This window comes from Mauremys mutica, chromosome 7, assembly GCF_020497125.1.
Source record: "Mauremys mutica isolate MM-2020 ecotype Southern chromosome 7, ASM2049712v1, whole genome shotgun sequence".
Lineage (NCBI taxonomy): Eukaryota > Metazoa > Chordata > Testudines > Geoemydidae > Mauremys > Mauremys mutica.
The window spans coordinates 39,012,877-39,039,046 of record NC_059078.1 but is presented as its reverse complement, the minus strand read 5'-3'; the positions used below and the strand labels follow the sequence as shown (position 1 = coordinate 39,039,046).

Below are 26,170 nucleotides of genomic sequence, written 5' to 3'. Positions count from 1 at the left end.
AAGCAAAATATTTTTCAGAACAGATTGTGTTATTCACAGATGAATGAAGGGTGGACACTAAGCTTTTTTCCCCCCCCAGACTGACTATTTGGAGGTTTTTCTAAATTAATTTCACTCATTTAAGACAAAATGCTGAAATACATTAATCCAAGATGGGGAATGTTTCTTCCGCACCCAAATCAAATTTATTTCAGGACTGGCTTTTTGGCAACACTTCACAGCTATGCTGATTATCAGGGTGGCCAAACTCTTTGAAGTGAGGTTGAGCGGGGCACTTCAGGTGCCTCAGGACTGCTGTGAGGTTGCAGGCCGGCTCTTTGCTTGCCTGACGATTTTAGCTCTTCCTCCACCTTCCCTTCTGGCACCGGTACCCATCCCTTAGACTGTCTTTGCGCTGGACCCATCTCCATCTGACTCTGTCAGATTCACCCATAGTAACAGCAGCAGCAAACGGAAGAAAGGGGCCTGCTACTCGCACGGCTGCTAAGCTGTGGATAGCGAAAGGCGAGTTTAAATATGTTGGCCCGGCCCTACCTAAAATGGCGCCCTGGGCAAGGCTGGGGTGGAGCTCGGCCGGGGGGCGGGGGGGGGATGATGGCGGATCCGGTCTGGGGGCGGAGCGTAGCGGGTGATGGGGGCGGAACGATTGAGGGGGGCGGAAGGGGGCTGGGGGAGGAGCTGGGCGGGAGGCGGAGCGGAGGATGGTGGCCGAGGGGGGCTGGGGGAGGAGCTGGGCGGGAGGCGGAGCAGAGGATGGGGGCGGACGGGGGTTGGGGGAGGAGCGAGGCGGGCAGGGGATGGTGGCCGAGGGGGGCTGGGGGAGTAGCTGGCGGACTCGGAGGCGGAGCGGGCGGAGGGGCAGGCGGCGCGGGGGATGGTGGCGGACCGCGGCTGAGGTGAACAGGGCTGGGGGGCGGAGCCGGTCTGGGGGGTGTCTGTTATTCTGACACTTTGTAGCGCGAGACCCCCCCACTAGTGCACGGTGCCCTGGATGGTTGCCCAGCCCCCCCTCCCCCATAAGGCCGGCCCTGGCTTCTGGGCCACATGTGGTTTCTGGGGTGTGCTTTGGCCACCCTTGAATCTGGTGTCTATTAGGTTTAGTTAGACCAGCTTTGTCTTTGCTTCTCTCTGGCACGGAATTAGCGTGTTGAAGAAAAAAATGTTCCCGAAGAAGCGAGAACTTAATTTGCAGAAGGGTGTGTGTGTGTGTGTGTGTGTGTACACGCACATCCTTCTTCCGCAAATTAAGTTCTCGCTTATTATAGAGAGAGAGGGCTTGGCTAGTATACTCAAGATTTTGACATTTTGTTTGTTTGTTTGTAAGTGGCATCTGTAGGCTTTGAAAAACAAAACACTGTTAAACCTCCAAAAGCCAAAGCCAACCTAATCAGCTCAGTAAGTAGCTATCAGGAATGACTCTTCTCACAGAACTTTTGTCTGTTTTTAACAGCTTTAATTGAATAAAACAATGGCAACTGCTGATAGTGAGACACACAATCCCCTGGAACCTAGAATCCCAAAGCTACAGTTTGTTCCCTTCACCAGTGCCTTGGATGCGGGATTCTGGCATGAGCTGACACAGAAGAAACTTAATGAGTATAGATTAGATGAGACTCCAAAAGGTATCAAAGGCTACTACTATAATGGTAGGTAGAAACTGAACTTTTATTAGGCATACCAGATTTTCTCCTCTTGTCTTTTGTTTAATTATATTTCTGTTATAAGAATTTGTACTACATGTACAAAATATTCCACAGTCATAATAAGGGATAGAAAAAAGATCACATTAGTTGTATATGGATATATAATCTGTGACTATATGAAAAAGTAGAGATTCTTATCCTATTCACATTTACTTCAATGGGAACAGGATTGGACCCTTGATTCAGGAAACTATTTGGCCTGTTGTTTTTATTGTGACATAGTTGCTGCTGCTGTTATTTAAAAGAAACTTTGTTTTTGTCCAGGTGATCCTTTTGGTCTACCAGCTCGTTTAACATTGGAGTTTAGTGCCTTTGATGTGTAAGTATCTTATGTGATTTTGAAGTTTAAAAAAGTGATGGATAACAATAGTTACACCTAATTGACAAATCACATGAATATGTTTGGTGTGCATCTTCTAAGAGTACCGGTATTAGCAGAATTTTAATGAGGATCTATCCACATTTTGATATCTCAATCTGATTTTCATAATTGTCCTCACTAATGACTTTGAAAAGTTTTTCCTTTCACTTTGTCTTATATTCCTGTGCTTTTAGTCAGTTTTCTAGATAATGGCAGTGAAGAGAAGAATCTATCTACTACAGATGACAGGTTTCAGAGTGGTAGCCGTGTTAGTCTGTATCAGCAAAAACAACCAGGCGTCCTGGTGGTACCTTAGAAACTAACAAATTTATTTGGGCATAAGCTTTTGTGGGGTAGAGCTACCACTGGAATTATTTGCCTGCAGGAGATTGTAAATGTCACATTGAAACCTAACAAAATCATCTCAGAAAACACCGTTTAACATTGGGAACTGAAGAAAATTGTGAAAAACAAAAATTTTATGTAACTTGATATCAGGGCTATTTTAATATTTTTATGGCAATATTATGACAACCAAGTGTTCACTTATGCAGTGAGAAATAATTCCACTGTGGGAATTACTGGGTGGAATTCAGACTACATGATCAAAATGGTCTCTTCTGACTTTAAATTTTGTGGAAGTTGCATGTCCTGTATATGTATAATGTACCTTTTCTGATAATCATTAAGGCCTTGGTCCTGCAAACACTGCAGTCTCATGGAACTCATTGAACTACTCACATCCATTGAATAAAGTAAATATATAAGTATTTGCAGTATTGTGGCCTAATTTACTAAACTACATATTCTACCAGTAAAGAAATGGAATAAAACACACTAATATCTATAAGGAGCATTGGCTAGTTAATGTTGCTATTGGTAACAAAACTTTTGGATTTTCTGACTTTAACTGTTCAACATTAGTACTGTGTTTTATGTTCATTTCGGGATGTCTTTGTTTTTAACTTACCACTTTTAACTGAATCACTTTTTTTTTATTTAAAAGAAAAAAAATGATTTTTTTTAAAAGTTGTATTTATCTCAGAGATTCCCCAAGAGACTCTGCACTGAAAATCATAGTGCTCATGAAAAATTTACATTATGATGTGACATTTGAACCTCCCTGCACCTTCTAGAGACTATAAGTGATTAACTGCAAGGATGTGGAAAATGCAGTAGGCATGGAATGTCTTACAGGCTTTTATGAATAATAGTAGTAATTTTATTTAAGAAGACCATTAGTTAGCAATACACGTAAGCAGGTGCTTAAGCTGATTCCCATTTGATAAAGCAGTAAAGCATGTGCTTTGCTGAATCAGGGGCAAAGCGTCTCAACTTCTATTGGGGTCTGAAGTACAGCACAAAAACTTCTAAATTAAATTTAAACACTGTAAACACTTAATGGAATATTTGGGGAAAACCTAGAGGACTCAGCAGTAGTTATACATAAAAACACCTCCTTAAAGACAGAATTCTCATACGCTTTTGAACAGTTGGGAGGATGCCACTGAGGCAGGTCAAACTCTACACACGAGACTGTCTATCTTCATAATCTTTGTTAGAAGCATAAAACTAAATCTTTTCCAGCTCTTTCCTGTCTCCAATACCACAGCAGCATTTGTCATTGTGTCATGAGGTGTGCTCTGCATTTCTAAGCCTTCAGTTGATCAAATCGTCCTAATAATTACTGAGTTACATGTCAAATTTGTCCATGAATGCAAGCACATTTTTGTAACTGCCTGCAAGCATTCCGAGTGGGACTGTCCTTGACTTGCATTCTGCCTCGTTGTAATGTATATAGTCACCACTCTGCTTGGAAAACTGCATCATTGGGGCTTAATGTGAGAGTTCCCATTGGTTACTGTTAATGAAAGTTCTGGAAAATATGCTAGTGTGTGGTTCCAAGAGTGTCCTTGTCTCCTGTCTAGGAATGCTGCCACCCCGGCACATTGCTGTCCTGCTGTTGGAACATTATATAACACCAACACTTTTGAGTCTTTCAAATCCTGTGATAAGAAGTCACTTTTGGAAAAAGCAGCAAATGAGGTGAGGTTAACAATTAAATACATTTACAGAGAAAACAGGATTTGGGGAAAGCTAGTGAACAACTTTGCAGTTTGAGTCCCAGGCAATGGAGGGACTATCATCCCCCACTGACCCATCTAACCCTGGCTTTGGGATACAGTTGCTTTTGGAGGAGGTAGTTTGGTGTCTTCTCCTTGCTTCTGATCACCTCTGGACAGCAGCAGTTAGATGATGATGCTCAGTAACCTCCATGCTGAGTCCTCCCTCTCATCTGTTTAATCTTAGCAGCACTCTTGGACTTGCTCAGTTACTTGAATTCCAGGGAGTATTGTGTTTGTGAAACCCAGAAATCAGCTTCTGCTTGCTTTTGGGATTCAGATTATCACAGTGCACTCTGGGGCATAAGTAATGGCATGAAGACTGAGGAGATGCAACAGCAAAGAGGTTACTCAATCTGACCTTCAGCTGGTTCCACTGGAGGGGAGGAGGTACAGTTGTCTGCTCCTTGAAGAGAACTTATACGAGACATTACTAAATAAAGTGAAGTGGCTGAGAGAGACTTATACACTTAAAAAAAATGTTTTTTGTTTGAATTTACTTATTATGCTCATCCCTAGATTCCCTAATTAGGTTGCCTTAGGTCAGGATAATAGAGTTTTCACCCATCTTCTCATTTGAAGTCATTAATTATTTTCCCTCTTGTTGTGACCTAGTGCTCCTTTACCATGTGATGGTTATGATGCAGTAATCTTGATGATGCCTCTTAAAGAGAAGTAGAGAAGTCAAAAAATGTAACCTATCCTAGACTTTTTCTTTGTGTGTGTGTATCTCTCTCGTACTTGCGTATGGCATCTGCAGAGGAACATGCTATAGATAAAGTTGTAGGTCCATAAACCATTTCAAGGCCTCCTCTATGACTTGTGGATATCATTCAGTTCACCTCTGAATCCATATTTGGGGGACTCCATTATGATGTGTTTGATGGTTTGGATATTCTCACTGCAGTCGCATGAAGGGGAGTCTTTGATTTTCCACTTGTGCATCAGGTAGCCTCATTTTCCATGGTTTGTTCGGATGTGTTTCAGTGTGGTCCGAAGTCTGTGTGGCAGGTCAAAACTGGGAGGGTTGCTAGTTGGGTCAATAATAATGTGCAAATTACCTAAGAGTGACTCTTGAAGGGCTGACTCCAGCCTCCTTTCCTCCTCCCCCACTTCTTTGCTTTTTCCTCCTGGATTCAGAGACATGAGGTGATCACGTGTGGTCCATAGTGGTTTTTGCAATTTCAGGCATGGATGGGGTATGTTAACCGTAACCTGATGGATGGGAAGTTTGGGGGAGCCTTTGGCAGGTTTAAGTTTTTGTGCTATGGCTGTATCTCAATGGATAGCTGGAGGTTCAATGTTTGCTAATATAGAAAGCCATGGTAGATTTTTCTTAGTGACCCCTTGATACTGAAAATCCTGTCAGCCTCCAAACAAGGGCTGCAGTACTGTTTATAATTGCAACTCTTTGTCCCACAGACTGGTGTAGCCTTCTAATTTATTTAAAGTGATATTAGTAATGTATTACACCTCTGTGGATTTGGCTCTAGTCGCTAAAGTTCCAAGCTCAACAGAATGAAAGTCACCTCTGCTACTTGTTTCTGATTCAGAGCTTCTAGGAACGCATGAAGAACGAGGAAATAACACATACATTCACAAGTAAAACGTCTATTCTGTCTTATATGTTTTATTAAAGTCACAAGCAAAGTTATGATTATCCAGGCATATGTAAATCCTACAAACAGTCATGCACAAGTAACAAATATAGTCATACTCACATCCTCAAAGATATTTTTAGAGTCTGATGGATTCCTCACCAATTGATAATCAATAAAGGAATGTTTCCTGCTGGAGTTTTCATGAAGGTAACTCATTTTATTCAATGAGGGAGCCTTCTTTTATCATGTGAATCTGACTATATCTAACACTCTGTGCATGTGCATTCAGGTGTGAACCCTCTTTTCCCTTATCTGTATTGTGCCCCCAAGAATATTGGAGTGCCCCATTTTTCATAGGTTTTAGTTCCTTTTATTCTTCTTAGACTCTACTCACCTGTATCCTGTGATCAGGACACTTGTTGGAAAAATGTTACAGTAAGGTATCTCTTGATTTTGAATAGTACATCAAGATCAATTTTTTTTCAACGTCACCTGTTGACACATCATTCTTGTGATCTTGTGGCTTAGGGTGACTCTTTGGTCACTTATGTCAAGCATTCTTAAGCTTATGGCCTAGTATTGCTAAGCTGACATCTTACAGGGCTCAGCCTGTAGGCCTTTTGTTTCAGTTCTGCTTTACTTAGAAACCTAATGCATACTTTTCACTTCTAAATACTTCTCAGTCTCATATGAACCTACAATTTAAATCTATTTAGCATACCATGATTATATATAGACATCGTATATGAGTTAATCATAACATCACACAATATACAATAATGAATGCAAAAATGAACTAATTGGCTACATTTGGGTTTATTTCTAACTGTGCACAGCATGCCACCTGTCTGCACTTCTAGACCTTTTCATACTTGTGATCCTGCCACTGGGATTTTTGTCAGTTTCAGTACCCTACGTATCGCAAGGATGAGAAATCTAGGAGAACAAACCAGCCCAGTGCTGCTGTGTTGGTTATGGTTCATCCATGTGCGGGGCTGTTGCTGTAGGAAAAAACATATTAATTGTTATCATTTTTATGTGTAACTTTGTAAAACCTTCAAAATTTAAGTCTAGATGTCTGCTGGTATAGGTTGTGTCTGTTATATGGGAGATGTAGTTCTGGATGAGCTCTGTGCTTCTGATCCTTACCTGGCAGAATGAAATTGAAATGTAAAGCCTATAATAGTAGAACTGTCATTTGTAATTCCCAAGACCCCAGGACAAACCAGAGCTTTGTTGAAATAAATGCTCGCCCCATAAGCAGGCGTTAGAGCAGGGGTCAGCAACCTTTCAGAAGTGGTGTGCCGAATCTTCATTTATTCACTCTAATTTAAGGTTTCACGTGCCAGTAATACATTTTAACATTTTCAGAAGGTCTCTTTCTATAAGTTTATAATATATAACTAATCTATTGTTGTATGTAAAGTAAATAAGGCTTTTAAAATGTTTAAGAAGCTTCATTTAAAATTAAATTAAAATGCAGAGCCCGCCGGACCGGTGGCCGGGACCTGGGCAGTGTGAGTGCCACTGAAAACCAGCTCACGTGCCGCCTTCGGCACCCATGCCATAGGTTGCCTACCCCTGCATTAGAGCATGGGCTGAATTAAGTAGGGCAAAATCATACCTAAATTACTGAGAATATTACTTAATCCTGCCTTGACACAAGGAGATGGAGTAGATAACCTCTTGAAGTCCCTTCTAGCCCTACATGTCTTGTCTATGATTAGTTTGAGCTTTTAACATATATGGAAGAAGGAAAGATGAATGAATCTCTCCGTATGCTTTTTAAAATTTAATTTATTTTATTTATTTATGTATTTTGTCCACTGACAGATATGGGAGACAATAAAATCAGGGACTGCCCTTGAAAACCCCATGCTCTTGAACAAATTCCTGCTTCTGACTTTTGCAGTAAGTAATGCCATTTATTCCATACTCTGAATAGTGAAACAAAAATAATAATGAACCATGTCAGTGAAAAATAGTAATATAACTACTGTAGTTACCAGACTGCATTTCGTACATGCATGTGCTTCTCTACAAATATAAAGGTTCTTGGATTCCATATATAAAAATAAATAATGGCAACTAAACTCCTGGGTCAAGTGAGGACAGTAAAAGTCAAGACTGATCAAAGAACCTGCAGGCTTGATTCACTTATTCCCTGAGCAATACATTTGCTGAAGAGATGGGACGGTGAGAATAAGTGCTAAAAGAATATTGCTCAACTCTTTCATTATAGGGGTACAAACACTCCTATCACAGAATAGGTCATTCAGTCACAGGCGCCGACTTTCCAAACTTCTGGGGGGTGCTCGACCCCCAGCTCTGACCCAGGACCTGCCTCCACTCCATCTCTTCCCCCAAGGTCCCACTCCCACCCTGCCTCTTCACGCCCCTGCTCCACCCCATCCCCTGAGCGTGCCGCGTCCTCGCTTCTCCCCATGCCTCCTGCGTGCCATGAAACAGCTGTTAGCGGCGAGAGGGGTGTGTGGGGAGGGAGGGGAAGGCACTGTTCTGCAGGCTCCTCTGATGAGCAGGAGCCGCTGGGGGAGGTGGAGGGGGGGAGCTGATGGGACTACCAGTGGGTGCTCAGCACCCACCATTTTTTCCCTGTGGGTTGCTCCAGCCCCAGAGCACCCGTGGAGTTGGCGCCTATGCATTTAGTTGAATAGTGCATAACAACAGTTTATATTCTTATTTTGCCTTTCAATCCAAAGTGATTCACAACCCACCTACAAACACAAACTTTGTTTAGTAACAGTGAAGGTTGCATTAGAACACCCCAAGCACCTACCGTAGCCTACAGTACTGCAAAAATACATAACACTCCAACAAATAATGAAAAGCAATACCCACCCTAACTTCATCCAACCTGCACTTGCAAAACCTTAATGGCCATCTCCTACTCTCTTGCATCAACAGTTGGGCATGTATGACTGTCCCACAGTCCATTAATTTAGAAAGATCTTCTGATTCAACATTGCTCAGGTCCAACAAGTTAAAAGTTTTAACAAACATTGGCCTGGACAACACATACTAAAGAATTACACGCACTACACCTTAGACTACTTGATTTTATATTTAAAAGGCTTTTGGAAAAAAAAGTAGGGCAGTCCACAATTTTTTTTATAACATGGTGGTTTTTGGAATAGATTTAACTAAACTCTGGATGATTTTTCCCTTCTCTCTTCTCGCCACTCTTACTTTGAGTACCACAAAACATTAATTTACCAGCTACACTAAGCATTTCAAATTAATTCTACAATTCAGAACACACAATTTTTAAATAACTTTGTCATTGCTGCCAAATTTAAAATTCTGGCACAACCTTAACTATGGTGTAACTTTTGTGACACCACAATGCAGAACTGAAATGTAGCCACTGCTGGGGTGAAAAGCAGCTGTTTGATGCACAGTACACTGCACAGTAACGGAAAATGTTGATTAAGAGCAGCAGGCCAAAACTCTACACCTAAAGCAATAAACAGGAAATCATTCTTGTTGTCCATTCAAAGCAGACCGAACCTTTTTGCAAACTGGACCAGGGTTTACACAAAGTAAGTTTCATGGTACTCCATGTACCTATCTTTGAAGGGTGAGTTGATCTGATGGAAATTGAATGTTTCATTGTAAGTATCCTATGTGTTGCAATGTTTAGATGACTAAATTAAGCCTCCTTCACTAAGTTGGGTACAAATGTTTGTCTTCTGAGGTAGAAGAAAATGAGGAAAAAATGGTTGTAATTATAAATGTAGGTTGATGTTTTCAAAGCCAACCAAGTCTTAGCCATGCAACTCCCATTGAAGTTAATGGGAGCGGTGTTCCTAAATCCTCTAGTCTGCTGTGAAAATCTCCACCAAGTATTTCTAACAGTTCCAGTTAGCCCTATATGTCAGGGTTAAGTTTACTGCTTGCTGCACCTTCTCCTTGCCTTTTATCTGCTTTCTCTCACATAACTAACTAAGCATGTGCAAATACACCACTCCTGAAATCATACACACATGCACTGAATTTAAAGGACAGATATAGTCCTACTGAAGTTAGATCTGTGTGCATGTTTTTACAAGATTAGGGCCATAGTTTCCTTTATTTTATAACTATTAAAAATTTGTGGGTGTGTTTCTCAAATTACAAGTACATACATGTCTGGTTGCCTGTGTTTCATTGGTCTTCAAGGAACTTTCTTCACTATAGCTTAAAAATAGAAGTGTTGTAATGTTTAATTTTTAAGTCTGATACTTTTATCTTCCATATATTTGGCATAGTTCAAAAGAGATTATTTTATGTTAGAACCTTTCCTCATATGAAAAAAAATTCAAAATACCGGCATCAATTAAATGTCATGAGAAGTTCATGTATTAAACTGTTCTTCCTGATGAAAAGATTACAAATTCCCAATATAAAAGCTGAATTGTGTGTTTAATCAAGTTTCCATATACTTTGTATATGTATGTGTGTGAGAGAGAATGGATCTGTGTGGTGGTATCTCTGTATCAATATATAATAATCTCTTAATTTACTGTAGATGCCACTGCATAGATTACAGAAAACCATGACCTTTTTAATAAAGGTATCCTAGAGCACAAATTATTTGATCTTTTAAAGATCAGGTCAAATTAAAACACTGCAGAGATAATGATCTCATAAACGGTGCTTGCTTTCACTTAATGCCTGTCTGTGCTATAAGGGAATATTTAAATAAAGAAAAGTTCACCATATTTATTCATGACAGCTGTTTGTACAGAGTTGTCACTTCTGACAGCCATAGGGATAAAAAATGAGGGCATGCAGACTCAGATGTTTTGGTCATGTAAAGTGCGGTCCTGGCAACTATGTCAGTAAGAAAGACCAACAGATCAAGATGGAAGGAAAAAGACAGAAGCCAACCCAAGAAAAAGTAGTGGGATGTCATGAAGGAAGACATGTAAGCATGTGGTGTGATAGAGTATATGGCATTGAACAGAGCACTTTGGTGGGGGAAGGCTTGTTGAGTGGACCCCAGTTGATGAGATTAACATGAAGGAGAGATAAAAGTTAAGAGGTAAATCTAGGGTGATTTCTAACTGGGCTGTACTCCACATTGGTAACACATTTGTGGTGACTATTTTAAAAGCTTTCATCCATCTGGTCTATTTACGTAAAAAAAAATAATTAACCGTATGTATAATAATGTGGTATATTTAAAACTCTAGCTTCGTTCAAAAATAGAAGCAACAGATGAGTACATCACTATAAAAGACAGTTGGTGTCCTATAAGATTACGCAAAACTGATTTGTGCAGCTTTATAGTTTAACTGCATTATGGTGCTGTCCAATAAAATTGGTTTAACAGTAGAAGTGCAGTAAGTTATGTCTAGTGCAGGGATTCTAAAATATTTTATGGTGTCTCTCTTGGATACAACCTCTCCTTCCATTCTTGATTGTATGGAAATCCTTACACTACATATATCTGGCAATTGTAGCAATTGTTTACATTGAAAAGTAATCTTAGGATGTTATTTCTTTTATGGCTGGCTGTATTTTAATGCAATTGAGTAACTAGAAAAAAAGAGAGAGAGCCAGCCTCATGTGACCAACCATCTATCCAGAGACCACCAGAAACTGCTTCACAAACTTGCAGCAGTCCATGGAACACAGATTGGGAACCTCTGATGCAGTGGCTCTCAACCAGTGGCCCATGGGCTGCATCTGGCCCAATTAGCACACTGTTGTGGCCCAGCTCAGCTGTGTGCTAAAGGCTGACCTGAGTGGCAAGGTCCAGGTTCTTGGCTGCTTGGCACAGTGGTGTCCAGGCTGCCGTGCCGGGGTTGGGACTGCTGGCCTACCCTGTGTGGTGTGCGTCTCAGGCCTTATTGCAAAATTCCAGGAGGCCCCTTGGGTTCTGGGGCTGCATTGCTATATTTGCCAAGAAATTAAAAAAATATATTTAATAATAAAAAATGGAATTAACTCCGTTTCCTATTGTGTAATTCCTTGACCCAGCTCTCATGGTCCCCTAGTCTGCAAAATACTACACACATTCTTAAGTTTACTCCAATGGGACTGCTCACATGAGCAAAGTTAAACACCTGCTTAAGTGTTTGCAGGATCATGGCCATAGCTGTAATTGGAAGTGCTATAATCACTCAGTTTTTAAGTGGCTAGTTGGGTTAGTAATTATTTGTCTTCTAACATGTGCATATATATTTTTTTTTCCTCTAGGATTTAAAAAAGTATCGCTTCTATTACTGGTTTTGCTACCCTGCTCTCTGCTTCCCTGATGGCATACCTATTGTTCAGCAGGCAGTCTGCCTAGGTGAAAGGTTCTCTTCAACTCAGGTACTCAAACACCAACTGTCAAATCTTTAGTACAGATCATTCTTTCTTGTTGCCTGTAAAATTACATATTTTGTCCTTGAACTTGCTGAGTTTTAACTAGTGTAGCTAGTTTATTTGAGTTACTGATTTTATACTTTTATTTCTTTTTTACTTTATAAAATTCTCATTTTGATGTTTTATTGCCTCTTGCAACAATCCAGTTAGCCGAAGAGGTTGAGTATAAATCCTTACTGGGCTCATGTTAGCATCTTTGGACAGAATATTGAATGTACAAAAGATTTTTAAGCATTTCAGAGGCAGCGTGGTCTGAGAGAGTAGGTTGTTAATAGAGCTGATCAGGAAATAGTTTTCCCATCCTATGAGAATTTTTGAGATTCTGAAAAAGTTCCCCACCCCCTACTAGGGGGAAAAAAGTCAAATTTTTCACAAGCTAGAAATACAGAAATTTATTAGATCAAGTCAGTTGAAACATGTTGATGATTTTGAAGTATTTTGTTTCAATTTTGACCATTTTTAAACATTTTTGTACTTTTTTACTACAAATGAATGTAAAATTCTAAACAAGAAGTTGTTCAGAATCAAAAAATGGTTTTGAAAATGTCAAAATGGCAATTTTAAAAAAAATCAATTTTTTTTTAAATAGTTCATTGAAACCGATGTTTTTCCACAGTGGTTTTGGTTTATACAGATTTGGCATTTTCCAATGAAAAAATGTTTCATCAAAAAATTCCCAACTAGCTCTAGTTGTTAGCATGGTGGGAATATTGAGCCTGGGGAGGGGCTTGGTCAGCCTTGGGAGAAATTTATCACTCTCTCTCACCCTTTTGTGTGTCTTGTTTATTGAAAATATTAACTCTTCAGGGCAGTGAATGTTTCTTATGTTTGCACACTACCTAGCACAACGGGGCATTTCTGGGGTACTACTGCAATACAAATGATATATATTAAGAACTTTTGGGTCTAGAGAACGTCATGGCTGGCCTGGAAAGAAGAAGAAGAAGAAGGTTGAGGGTATTCTGGATGATACTTTATCTGACAGAAAAGGAGGCTGGTGTGATAGCAAGATTCTGTCATCAGCAGAAACATTTGACTGATGAACTAGAGGTCAGACTTCAGAAAAGAAGGAGGTAGCAAAGAAAAAGCTCTTGGACTGTATCAGAAAGTGTAGACATGCAGAGGAAAATCCTGAGGAAAACAGTTTAGAAAATAGGGTGACTGTTTGGCAACAGCTTCCGGCTTCTTGGTTAGAAACTGAAAGTTCACAGGAATCCAGTTATTTAATACCATTGATTTTAAATCTGTTTTCTTTACAGTTATGTCTTTAATAACTGTTTACGTTTTTTGGTAGAATTTGAAACAATTATTTTTACTATTCTGACTAAAATGACTGTAGATGGAGCATCTTATAGTGAAAGATGTGAGTCACTAATGAAGATTGACATTATGGGAGCGTATTGAGGATACCATAAGCCCTTTGTACTAAAAAGGGTCTAACTGAATTTGGTAGATTGAACATGTATTTTTAAATGGTACTGTTTCATCTGAATGTGTGAACTGTGGTGGAGCCTTTTTCATTGATGGCTCAAGGTGGCACGTTTCAATTTTTTCTTTTGACTGAAAATATGGTGATGGATGATCTAAAGCAGTGGTTCTCAAACTTATTTGATCGAGCCTCCCTTTTTTATGTCTGAAGTCATTTACCCCCCTTCTCCCCCAAATACATATACCTCCACCCAGCTCTGAAGGCAGAGCGGAGAGCAGTGGCTGCTGGCTGGGTGCCCAGTTCTGAAGGCAGCGCCACGTCAGCAGCAGCACAGAAGTAAGGGTGGCAATGTGAAAAGTGATATTTGTCAATATCACTTTTCACAGCAGACTTGGTGCCCTATTGCCACCCTTATTTCTGTGATGCTGCTGCTGCCACTCCAGGGCTGATAGCCAGAGCCCTGCCTCCTCCAGGTGTGGGGTGGGAAGGAGAGCCTGCGCCTGGAGTTGCCTCCCGCTGAGGGATGGTGGGGAGGGGAGGAGAGCCTGAGCCCAAGTGGCAGGTTCTGGCTGTAAGTCTTGGTGCGGTGGCGCTCCAGGTTTCCCCTTTATCTCGACCTGCTGGGTGTACACGGCTGTTGTGTGCAAGCGCCAGTCACCTGGGGTTGACAGCCAGAGCTCTTAACCAAAAACCCCCACAGCTCACACCTCCCTTGACACATTCCCACACTTCTGTTGAGAAGCCCGCCCCATTGTTTGAGAACTGCTGGTATAAAGCATTCCCATTGGAACTAAATCATCATAATCATTCTTCTAGGTTACGAAAATGTTGGTTTAAAAGATATGCCTGGATTATTTGTAGAAGTACTGTAAAAAATGTTAACACATGACTGTGCAGGGAAGAAGGGAACTAGGTTATGAGACAGAGAGAAAGTAGGAACTCCTGAGGGGAGAATGAGTCTGTTTATTCTGTGCAACAAAGGTAAAAGAAATTGTAGAGTTACTCAGTTGTACCCTATATTTTAACTGGAGTGAGTTATTGTTTAACCGTGAAGTGCTTTTAATGCCACTAGAAATTGGTGGGAAGCCGAGCCCCATAACGAGGTATGTGGGAGAGACGCTTGGTACAACAGCGCAAACATACTACACGATGAATTTTATCATCTAACAGTGGAATACAATTAAAATATACCTCTAGAAATGGTTTAGGTGTATTCTTACAGGAATGTTCTAGGTGGTTACTAATGAGTATTAGAAGAATTGGTTACCTTTACTATAGCAATTTGGATAATAACAGCAATTGTTATATGCAGTGTTGTTGTAGCTGACTTGGTCCCAGGATATTAGAGAGACAAGGTGGGTTAGGTAGTATCTTTTATTGGTCATGCTGTTGTTGGTGAGAGAGAGAAGCTTTTGAGCTACAGCTTCTCTCTCTCACCAACAGCAGTTGGTCCATAAAAGATATTGCCTCAACCACCTTGCCTCTCTAATTAAATAACAGTTGAGTATTTTGAAAGTAGGAAAGAAAGTTTAGTTTTTGTGGTTATTCATATTTCCTTTTAAACAGAATGGAGGACTAAAGACTGTTTCTCTGAAAAAAACATAGTTTATGTAGGATGGTGTTCAATGGTACAGTTAAAGTGTAGATATCAGGATCCAAGGAAGCAATTGCAGCTGACCACTGAAAACCGATGTACCAAAGTAGACAGAATGGATGGTGCTGATCATTATGCCGCATCATGAATAGTGTTTACCACCATCCGATCCTGTGCTAAATATTTTAGTACCTTAAGGACAAATCAGAGCTCTTAGCCCCCTCTCTCTCTCTAACAGTGGGACTATTATTATTTAGGGGACTTCCATATTTGCAAGTTGTTTTGGCCATAAGAATAACACTTTAATTTTGTTTTGTCTTTTTTCCTATGTATCAGTTTGCAGCAGTGGCAGCAGTGCTTCTTCTGCCTGTTTTGCATTGAAGATTATATGGTTTTAATTTTTGCATATTAGTTCTCAGATGCTTGGTTATAGTTTTAAAAAAAACTACGGAATAAATGGTTAAAAACTGTTAGAATAGATACATTTGTGTTCAGCAAGTTAAAAGAAAAAAAAGTATTACATATTCAGTTAAGAAAATATTTTTACACTCACACAGGCACTATTGAATTAAGATAATTCCAACCGTCTGTTATGATATCTTTTTGCTTTCAGATTCAAGCGCTCCAGAAAGCATATGATGAACTTTGCCAGAGGGAAGGAGTTACAGCCTTGCCTTACTTTTTAATCAAGTATAATGACAAGTCTGTTTTGGTGTCACTGCTTAAAAACTGGAATGATTTTTTCCAAGATCAAGAGGAAAAGGTAAGTGGAATTTTGCACATATGCTCGGATGCCAGAAATATTTGTGCTAAATGTACAAACTGTTTGACCTCTCACTGGAATACTATACTGAGATCCAGTGCTTGAATAGAGTAGGTCAAGTCTCCGAACACCAGTTGCTCCCATTGACTACACCTGGTCTTCAGGGAGCATAGTTTTAGGCATCTCAACCTGGGTATCCAAAAGTCCAGACATCCCAAATTAGTCGATGGTTTGAAAATTTGGTACTTGAGCTCTCTATACTCATTACCCCATCTTTAAAAGAGAGAACATAAAACTTAGCTACTTTACTGGGCTGTTATGAGGATGAGTTAATAATATTTCTTAGTCACTTTGAACACATAGCATTATGTAAGTGCAAAGCCCACCTATATTATTATTTATTTGCTTGTATGCTCCATGTAGGGGAGGAGTATGCAACAATTCATTTCTATAGTTGCTGCACTAGCTTTAAGTATACCTGGAAATGTTATAACAGTGACCTTCTACAAAATAAAATATATGGTCCTATTATAAATTAATAACAAATGTTAATATTAATATATTCAGCTTGTATCTTTCAAAGTACCAACAATAATAGAAGAAAAACTGGCTCCTTTTTAAACTCTGCTGAAAAAAAAATCTGTATTTGAACAGTGTACAGTTAAGTCCTTCATAGTCCTGTAGATGTGATGCAGGCTAAATGTTGGTCAGATGAGGTTGGAATGATTTTTTGTTGTTGTTGTTACGGGGAAAACGTCTTCATTTGAATGCAAAAAAAGCAATCTCCATTCCTTGGAGCCACAAGAGAATTTCCATCCTGATAATTCGTAAAGCAGAAGGCATCAAGGCAAGGGTTGACCAAGCTAGTTATACATTAAGTAGTACTTATCTGTTCCATTTATCATCATCTTGTCCAGGTGCCTAGCTTTATTAGAGCCTTCTGAAATTCTTCAGAGCCCTCTTTATTTTGACTAACCTTAACTCAGAGCCTTGAATAGTTTTTTGCTTTATAATGCTAAAAATTTACTGAGGAGCAAAGCTCCATAATGAGGCTGAGGGAGAGCTAATTGTGCAGGACAGAAGTCTGTAAAGCAATTCATATCTCACACACAGGTTAGAAATTAAAATAGTCATTGAAGTAGTTCAACTCCGTTTTATAACATTTGAGCTCCAATCATTTCCTCTGCTTTTTCCATTCTTTTTCTAAAATAAGGAAAATATTGTATTGTGGCTATGTAGGTATTATTTTGAAATAAGGAAACTTTAAAGCCTAACTTTAAAAAGTGGCACTGATAGAAGCATGCCCTATCAGATGTAATCTTCCTCTATATGAGAGAAGCCTGTATCATACAAAATAAAGTCCTTTCTTAGTGTTCAGTTTGGAGGGCACTATCTGAGTTCTGTGCTTAAATCCTTTAATAAAGGATTGCCCTTGCCAGTGACTTTACCTTTACATTGACTGACCCAGCATCTATTATCCTGTCTCCTTTTATATCATCATTATTCACCATCCATAAACATTGCTTATGAATCAAGGCAATAATCTGACCACTTGGTAGGCATCTTCAGGTTTTGTAAAACTGCTTTTTGGGCGTAGATAGTTGAGGAAATGCATGTGGCGCAGTGAAGTACAAGTGAATGTTAGGTGGCCAAAATGAACAAAACTGGGAGCTGTGGGAAACATTAAACTGTGTGAAAGGCATACAATTTGTCATAGTTTGGCAGGAATTGTTAATTACTTTTTAAATGCCATATGTGATTTCTTACTGACATAACATGTAAGATAACAAGATACACTGACAGCTATTTTTGTGACTCTTGTGCTGTTATGCATAGACTTTTCAATGGGGCTATTTTGTTTGCAGGTGACAGTTGGAGTTTATGATCCCTGCAATTTTACCCAGTATCCAGGATGGCCGCTGAGGAACTTACTGGTCATGGCAGCACACAGATGGTATTGGTTTTATCTTTTATTAGATGAGCCCTTTTTTCAGCCCACCTGACTTACACAACACACCCTGAACCTTAACTTTGCCTGAAATATGCAAAAATATATGCAATGGTGACAATAAGAAATTACTAGGAGTGTGTTGGAAATGGATCCCTTGAATAGGAAATACCTTCGAAATTTGTTATTTTGATCTTTCTGCATATTTTTGCAAATTTTAGTGGGCAAAGGCCAGGGACCCAGCCTGTTGCTACTTCCATATAGTCCTTCACTTCTTGGCTGCTCCCCCAACATCCTTAATGGTTAGTTTCTAGACTTTGAGCCCTGTTTTTAAATTCTCTCCACTCCAAGTCTTTCCGAAGTTTAACCTGCTACATCACATTCCAGAGCAGAGATTTATTTCTGAAAAGTTTGGTAAAAGTAAAAAAAAAAATCAAAAAAAAAATCCTCTTTTGGGGGAATTTGGAGCAGAGGAGGGGTAATAACTGGGTTTATAAAGGGAACCTACCTTCGACTTAAACTAAGGAGCAGCTACTGCCACTTCATCATGTAGCAGATTTCTACATGAGTAGAAGCAAAACCTGAAAGCCAGTCTAGTCTCTGGATTTGTTGTGTAGCACAGACTGATTGAGGATGCTATTGTGTGCAAGTGCCATTGGAAAGCTGGCTTGCTCCAGAGAATAAAACTGTCAAATGACCACCAATGGTACATGAGCTGAAGTCTGAAGAACACATACTCTAAAGTTCTTCTGCTTTGCCTGATTGAACATTTGTTTTTGGTTTATTTCACACTGTCATCTTTTGCGTTATAAAATACCATCCATCTAAGATTGGGTTGTTTGATTAATTTAAGCTGCAACTTCAAATTTTTGACGTTATAGTAATGTGTAATGAGACAATAAACCTTCAATTAGCCATGTTAACAGTGGCATTTTCCAGGCTCATATGTGAAAGATAGCATAGGAGGGTATATCCATGTGCATATCACTTATCTGTACATCCTGTGGGGATATGAGAATCCCAAATTCCGTTATTTGCCAAACACCTAATTCTTTTACTTTGATGCTCAGCAGTGAGTGAATGTGAATAATGGGTGCAGAGCTTAGTTGGTGAAGGTGGGGGAGACAAAAACTGAATCAGATCAAGGATTCTGAGGAGCGTGCTAAGTCATGGAGGAGGTAGAATGGCACCTTCTGCTACACTGTCATTGCAACTTTATTACATTGTACTCTGGGGCTTCTCTGGTCATTATGCCTCAAAACATATGGTGCTTCTAGTTGCCAGTAACACTGTGCAGATGGGTAGTTAACAGTGGGGAAGTCCTGAGTGCAATTTCAGTGGAGCTGCACCAGTTTCCATATAACAGTGGACTGTTTTAGGTATTCATTAATCATGTTGGGTTTCTTCATATTTGATCAGATAGAAATATAGGCACATTATTGTATATGAGTCCAATACCAATGGAAGATTTGTCATAGTCTTGAGTTTCCAAAGGATTAAAGCTGTATGATACCAGAGGACTAATAAAGTGAAGTTCCTGCTTGAGCATCTTTCTTTTCTGCTGGAGGAGTGCCAGATCTTTTATACCTTGCTATAGATTTATTTATTTTTCAATGCCAGGGGTAGCCACCTCCATTCAGTTGAAGTGCTCTGCTTCAGAGACAGGACCATGCAAGGCGTGAGAGACATAACACACAGCAGCATCTTTGAAATAAAGCTTCCACAGATGCCACAGAGCCCAGGTAATCCATTGTCAAAGGATGACTTTCAGAATACAGAAACTGATGTTACTTGACTTCTCTTCTCTATGATCACTAAGAAGATGGAAGAGAGATTAGTGCTGCTAACTTGTTGCTGATATTAACTGCTACCTCAAATATAGTGTATCTTAAGAATCAGAGGAGTAGCCGTGTTAGTCTGTATCCACAAAAACAACGAGGAGTCCTGTTCAGGTTGGGGGGCTGTCTGTAAGCGAGGATTGACCTGCCTCCCAAGGCCTGTGAGAGTGGGGGATCATTTTCCAGGATAAGTTGTAGATCGTTGATGATGAGCTGGAGAGGTTTTAGCTGGGGGCTGTATGTGATGGCCAGTGGTGTGCTGTTATTTTCCTTGTTGGGCCTGTCCTGTAGTTGGTGACTTCTGGGTACCTGTCTCTCTCTGTCAATCTGTTTCATCACTTCCCCAGGTGGGTATTGTAGTTTCAAGAATGCTTGATACAGATCTTTTAGGTGTTTGTTTCTGTCTGAGGAATTGGAGCAAATGCGGTTGTACAGCCCCCTGCTAAAACCTCTCCATCTCATCATTAACGATCTACAACCTTTCCTGGAAAACGATTCCCCACTCACACAGGCCTTCGGAGGCAGGCCAATCCTCGCTTACAGACAGCCCCCCAACCTGAAGCAAATACTCAGCAGCAACTACACACCATGCCACAGAAACACTAACCCAGGAACCAATCCCTGTAACAAACCCTGTTGCCTTCTCTGTCCCCATATCTATTCTAGTGACACCATCATAGGACCCAACCACACCAGCCACACCATCAGAGGCTCATTCACCTGCACACCTACTAATGTGATATATGCCCTCATGTGCCAGCAATGCCCCTCTGCCATGTACATTGGCCAAACCGGACAGTCTCTAGGTAAAAGGATAAATGGACACAAATCAGACATACAAAACCAGTAGGAGAACACTTCAATCTCCCTGGACACTCAAGAACAGATTTAAAAGTAGCCATTCTTCAACAAAAAAAAAACTTAAAAAACAGACTTCAAAGAGAAACTGCTGAGCTACAATTCATTTGCAAACTTAACACCATCAATTTGGTCTTGAATAGGGACTGGGAGTGGTTGGCTCACTTTAAAAGCAATTTTTCCTCTCTTGGTATTGACACCTTCTCATCAGTTATTTGGTGTGGACCACATCCACCCTGACTAACTTAGCCTTCAACATTGGTTCGCCACTTGTAAGATAACTCCCTTCTCTTCATGTGCCAATATATATTTATGCCTGTTTCTGTAATTTTCACTCCATGCATCTGAAGAAGTGGGTTTTTTACCCATGAAAGCTTATGCCCTCATAAATCTGTTAGTCTTTAAGGTGCCACTGGACTCCTCATTGTTTTAGTGCATCTTAAATTATTCAAATGTATTTCTGAAGAAAATAGTTTTATTTTCTAGAAGGAAAGAGGATAATTTACTTTGAGAGTAAGGTTCTTTGGTGTAATCACCGAGCCTTTATGCTCTCATTTTAATTACAAGCATGATACAGCAACGGGTAATTGCTGTCACAGTGCATACATTATTAATGTACGTTGTCATTTCTTATTAAAAGTGTGTTTAATCACTAGACTACCAAAAATACACACAGTCATATTAAGTGCGTGAAACAAGGTACTTATGAGAGTACAAAGTGGCTTTATAAAACCATAAAAATCACAATTTTGGTATGTTTGGAGTTTGGGGTGTTTTTGTATCTGTATTTTGTGGTATTAAGACCTGAAGGAAATTAGAGCAATGCATTGGAAATTTGGGAAACCAGGACTCAGTTGCTATTGATAATATTGCATCAGAACAGAACAAAACTATTTATAGGTCCTTTCATCTGAGGGTCTCAGAGTATTTCACAAATAATAGTTAAAACAAAAGTCACCATCCATGCAAGGTCAGCGAGTGGTATTATACCCATTTACAGATAGGGACACCAAGTCATGGAGAAGTGAAGTGACTTGTCCAAGGTCACTTAGCCCCCAGTCCTGCAGACAATCATGCATATGCACCACTTTAAACATGAGTGTAACTCTTTGCAGGATCAGGACCATAGCTAGTCTTTGTCAGAGCTGGGAATAGAACACAGATGTTCTGATTCATATGCCTCTCTTCTAGCTCTGAGAATCACACTGTTATTTATTACTTATAAGAAGCTTAACAAATAATTGGGAAAGATCAGTGTAGGTATTATAATAGCCAGTTAACAAGCTTACATTTTCAGTCTCCATCTGTAATATTAAATATTGCTGATCAAAAGAACCACACATTCTTGTTTTTGTAACCTTTCTCCTCCCCTTCTCTCACTCCTTCCCATGTCTTCTTTCTGTTTCTAAAGTGCCTAGTACACATCTGTAGATGCCAAATTTAATAATCACATACAGGAGGTTTCAGTTTAAAAGCTGATATAAGCACATATCTGTGGGTGAACAAGATTTTTGGTACTCTCTTGAGGGGATCTAGATTCCTGCTGTCCCCTGTCCCAATGGTGTCCTTAGGAGAAGACCCATCTGTCTTGACAATGGCCTGGGATTTTGATGGTTAAATCCCAGCCAGAGTCCAGAGACAGCGCAGGGAGACACTCACAGCTGGAAACTAATTAGGTGCAGCTGAGTCTATTTAGGTTCAGTATGTTAGAGGTTCTGTCTAGACTAGGAAAACAAGCTACATCTAAAAGCATGTTAGCTAAGACTTTTCAACTAACATGTTTTAAAACACTAGAATAAACAAAAAGCAGTGTGCAGTGCACACAATATGAAAAAAGGGACACTTTCTACCAATTTTTTGCCATACAATAGAATCTCTATTGCAGTGAAGAGTTCTGTTATTTAACATCCTTAATGAATTGACAGTTTTGGGAAAGGTGGGTTGTTTTGTTTTGTTTTTTGTTTGGCAAGGTGAAATTTAGATTTTTAATATCATGGAGTTTTTTGTTTGTTTTTTTCTGAAAAGTAGATTGTCCAAAAGCTGTTGGATGGGAGAAAAACCAAAAAGGAGGCATGGGTCCAAGAATGGTGAATCTCAGCGAATGTATGGATCCTAAAAGGTATGTGGTGGTTTAAAAACATTTATAATCTGATCATGCCTGAAATATACCAGGCTTTGAGGGCATGGGGAGCGAGAATGTAAGGTCCAAAGGCTACCTGGATCTTAAATGTGCTTTGTCAGATAAGAAAATATAGTTGTGACAATGTTAGTGCCCAATCCTGCCATCCATTTTTACCAGGTGCAATGCATACTCCCATGAAAGGTCCCATTGACAGTGGAACTTCACAGAGTAGAAAGCACCATGCCTAGTAATAGGTGCTTCCAGGGTGGGGCTCTAATTTGGAAATCCAGATTAGTTACTTTTTAAAGTTAAGTTGAATGCAAGCTGTATTTCTTTGTAGCTGTGTTTCTGTGCATAGACCTATGTTTGTATTGTTGAATTCTGTGATTTTACTTATTGTCCTTCCTTTTTAGTTTAACTTTTATCAGTGCAGACTCACAATTTACTTAATGGCTGGCAAGACATAAGAACAGGTTGACTGCTGTTAAGCATGTGGCCTTGGTAACTTCCATCATTGTGCCCTTAGGTTTTGATTGTTCAGGCTGCAGAATTCTCCTGTGAGAAAGTACATGCCCTCAACTCCTGCTGAAGTCAGTGGAAGTTGAGGGTGTTTAGCACCTTGCAATATTGAACAGTTTTAATTTTATGGATAGTTTTCCACTCCCTCTACCTCTGAGTACACTACATCAAGTGAATGATGGAAGAGGTAGAAAAGATGCACATAGCCCTTCCTGAGGAGAAGCTGCACATAGCCCTACCTGAGGAGAAGTTGGAAGTAAGAGACAAAAAAATGAGTGTATGATGCATAGCTGTACACAATGACTGGATGTAATGTAGTGGAGCCCTCTGCAAAGAAGAGGTGATAAAAACAAATCAAGACTTATGTGAGACTGAAAGAGAGGACCATGCTGAGTGTAAGGAGGGCTGGTTCTGGCAGAAAGAAGGCTCCTGTATATGTTATGTATCATTTATCTCCCTTATGGATAAGCTGCTGTGATCTGCTCTGCTCAGAACTTTAAAAGCCTGGTACATTGCCCAGCCAGCAAATCCAACATAGGCTGCAAATGAAACTGGTTAACTGCTTTGGTATCCTTTAAAGCGTCCACACAGCAATAAATACTGCACTCTGGAGGAAAGGCATGTGTAATAATTCTTGTGCAGTGTGACGGTGACTGGCTGAGGGGCATCAGAGAAAGAATTTAACAAAGTAGAAGGCTAGGGGATGGGACAAATTACCTGTGGCATTTGGATGGAATCTGAGGTGAAAGGTCACTTCTCATTTCAAACTTGGGTCAGAGGCTGTTCACTTTGGAATATAAAATGTGGGTCAGCGTCTTATTCAGCAGACTTTACGGGCCTGATCCAATTCCATTAACTTCCATGGACTTTGGACTTAATCCAAAGTAATTAAATCAATTTTCTCCACGTTTCCCTGCAGCATGGGACGTGGATTGCCTGCTAGAATCATCTGGGGATATCTCACCTCATCACTTCCCTGCCTTTGCAGAGGCCTTGAGCATTGGTGGCATCGTGATCTCTCCTGTTTTCTGCCTGTGGCACCTGAGAATTGAAATGCTTTACTCCAACTAGTGTCACTGGGCTTAATATAGGAGTACTTGAATGAAATATATAATGATCTGTGCTATTGAGGAGGTCAGACTGGATGATCTAATGCCCCTTCTGCACTTAAACTCTATGAAACTAAATGTCATTTTCATGGACTGCCTATTTTGGTTTATAACTTATGGGCCTCTGGAGTATACGATTTTTCCTAGCATGAAGTATATGTTTAATGGCAATCTTGTCAAATACCTAGGGAGTAAGTTTTTAAAAATAGGGCAGTTACTGATTGTCTTCTTGTTCTTGTTTCAGCATCTTTCTAATTCATTTGTAAGAACCACAGTAAAGATTTTTATAAAAGTTTATTGCGTTACTGTTTTTGGTGTATTGATTGTTGTATGAGATGACAATAGGATAGAATATCAAAATTTGTGTAGGTAAATAATGCTGCTGGCACAACACTTCATCTTTACCTTCTTTTTTATTACTATGTATCTGATTAGCAAAATGTTTAATAGAATTTATGCATAGTATCTTTAAGAATTCCCAAAGTATATGAGAGTAAATTGCATGGACTGATTAATGTCAAATCCGTTGACAAGGTTCTTTATGCGTAGCATGGATTGTTATGCAGAAGCAGACTCTGTGATTTTTTTACTTTTCATTTTAAGTATTCTTAGAGATGCTCATACTGTATACTGCTTTAGCTATTTCATTAGCTAGTGCAATGTTTCCCAACTTTGGATGTCCTCCTCTAAAGATCATTTAGATACAGATATGCAAAATAAATTGATTTCTCTGTTGTATATCTGCATTTAGCTCTGTAGTATCTAGGCACAGGTGGCTGTGAGAGGAAGAGCTCGCATGTAGCCTGCTAGCCCAAGCTTTTCCATTTTGCATCCGTGCTGCTTAGGTCAGTCATGTGAGCGCATGCACCCTTCACTAGAGAACCTTCAAAGGTGCTTATCTTCTTTTTGCCTGTAGAGAAGGATGATCCATTGGTTAGGATGCTAGCCTAACACCCAAGAGACACAGGTTCAATTCCCTGTTCCGACACAGACTTCCTGTGTAACCGTTGTGACTTATTCCCTGTGTGCCTCAGTTCCCCATCTGTAAAATGGGGATAATAATACTTTCCTACCTAAACGATAAATACAGTAAGGATTATGACTAAATATAGGCTAAGTACATTCAGGATTGTGATGTAATCAGATACTTCATTGATGGGAGACATGTAAAAACTTCAGACAGACAGAATGTAATCTTGTGGTCTGCTGGGCAGGAGAGAAGGAGACTGAGAAACAAAAAAGTCAGTGAAAAATAAATTTAAAAATATATAGAGAAAAGACGGGATTTAAAAAGAGAAGAAAAACTGAACTGAGATCAAATGGACAGAAAAAGAGAGAGATAATAGCAACTGGTGGGGTATATCATGAAGGGATATGGGGCAGTGAGTGGGGGGAGCTCCAGTCCTCTTCCCCACCCCTCAAAATAAATAAATAAATAAAAATTGAGAACCAGTGCTTAGTTAGAACAAAAGGCCAGTGCTGCATTAGAGAGTATTCAGGAATGATGATGTTGTTTGTTTTTATTTCTCTATATAGGTTAGCTGAGTCGTCTGTGGATCTTAATCTTAAATTGATGTGCTGGCGGTTGGTGCCTACTCTTGACCTGGAGAAGGTTGTGTCTTCTAAGTGTCTGCTGCTAGGAGCTGGTACGCTGGGTTGTTGTGTAGCCAGAACCTTAATGGTAAGTACCAGAGTTACTCCTGAAGGTAACCTGATGTCTCTCATAAAGGTTGCTTTTTTCATCCTTGTGCTAAAGAATGGAAGAATACAATGAAATCAACATATGTATGTGATATGTGTGTATCACAGAAATATTGCAGTTTTATG

General features: G+C 39.8%; 1 protein-coding gene across 7 annotated transcripts in view; it reads left to right on the top strand.

Moving 5' to 3' along the window:
• Nucleotides 1-286: 286 nt before the first annotated feature.
• ATG7 (autophagy related 7) overlaps nucleotides 287-26,170 on the top strand; it is a 279,860-nt gene continuing 253,976 nt past the window's right edge. For 2 of the 7 annotated variants that reach the window (XR_006581212.1, XR_006581213.1), the window contains exons 1-11: nucleotides 288-504; nucleotides 1,451-1,646; nucleotides 1,968-2,022; nucleotides 3,993-4,110; nucleotides 7,622-7,699; nucleotides 11,993-12,109; nucleotides 15,800-15,949; nucleotides 17,815-17,903; nucleotides 19,518-19,639; nucleotides 22,619-22,712; nucleotides 25,880-26,024. Coding sequence is in view for 5 of the 7 variants with exons in the window: in XM_045025197.1 (XP_044881132.1) it covers nucleotides 1,469-1,646; nucleotides 1,968-2,022; nucleotides 3,993-4,110; nucleotides 7,622-7,699; nucleotides 11,993-12,109; nucleotides 15,800-15,949; nucleotides 17,815-17,903; nucleotides 19,518-19,639; nucleotides 22,619-22,712; nucleotides 25,880-26,024 (1,146 nt within the window). In the remaining 2 variants the exon portion in view is untranslated. Of the gene's footprint in view, nucleotides 505-685; nucleotides 705-788; nucleotides 897-1,450; nucleotides 1,647-1,967; nucleotides 2,023-3,992; nucleotides 4,111-7,621; nucleotides 7,700-11,992; nucleotides 12,110-15,799; nucleotides 15,950-17,814; nucleotides 17,904-19,517; nucleotides 19,640-22,618; nucleotides 22,713-25,879; nucleotides 26,025-26,170 lie in introns of those variants that run through there. The other 5 variants (XM_045025197.1, XM_045025200.1, XM_045025201.1 and 2 more) reach the window with 5 other exon arrangements.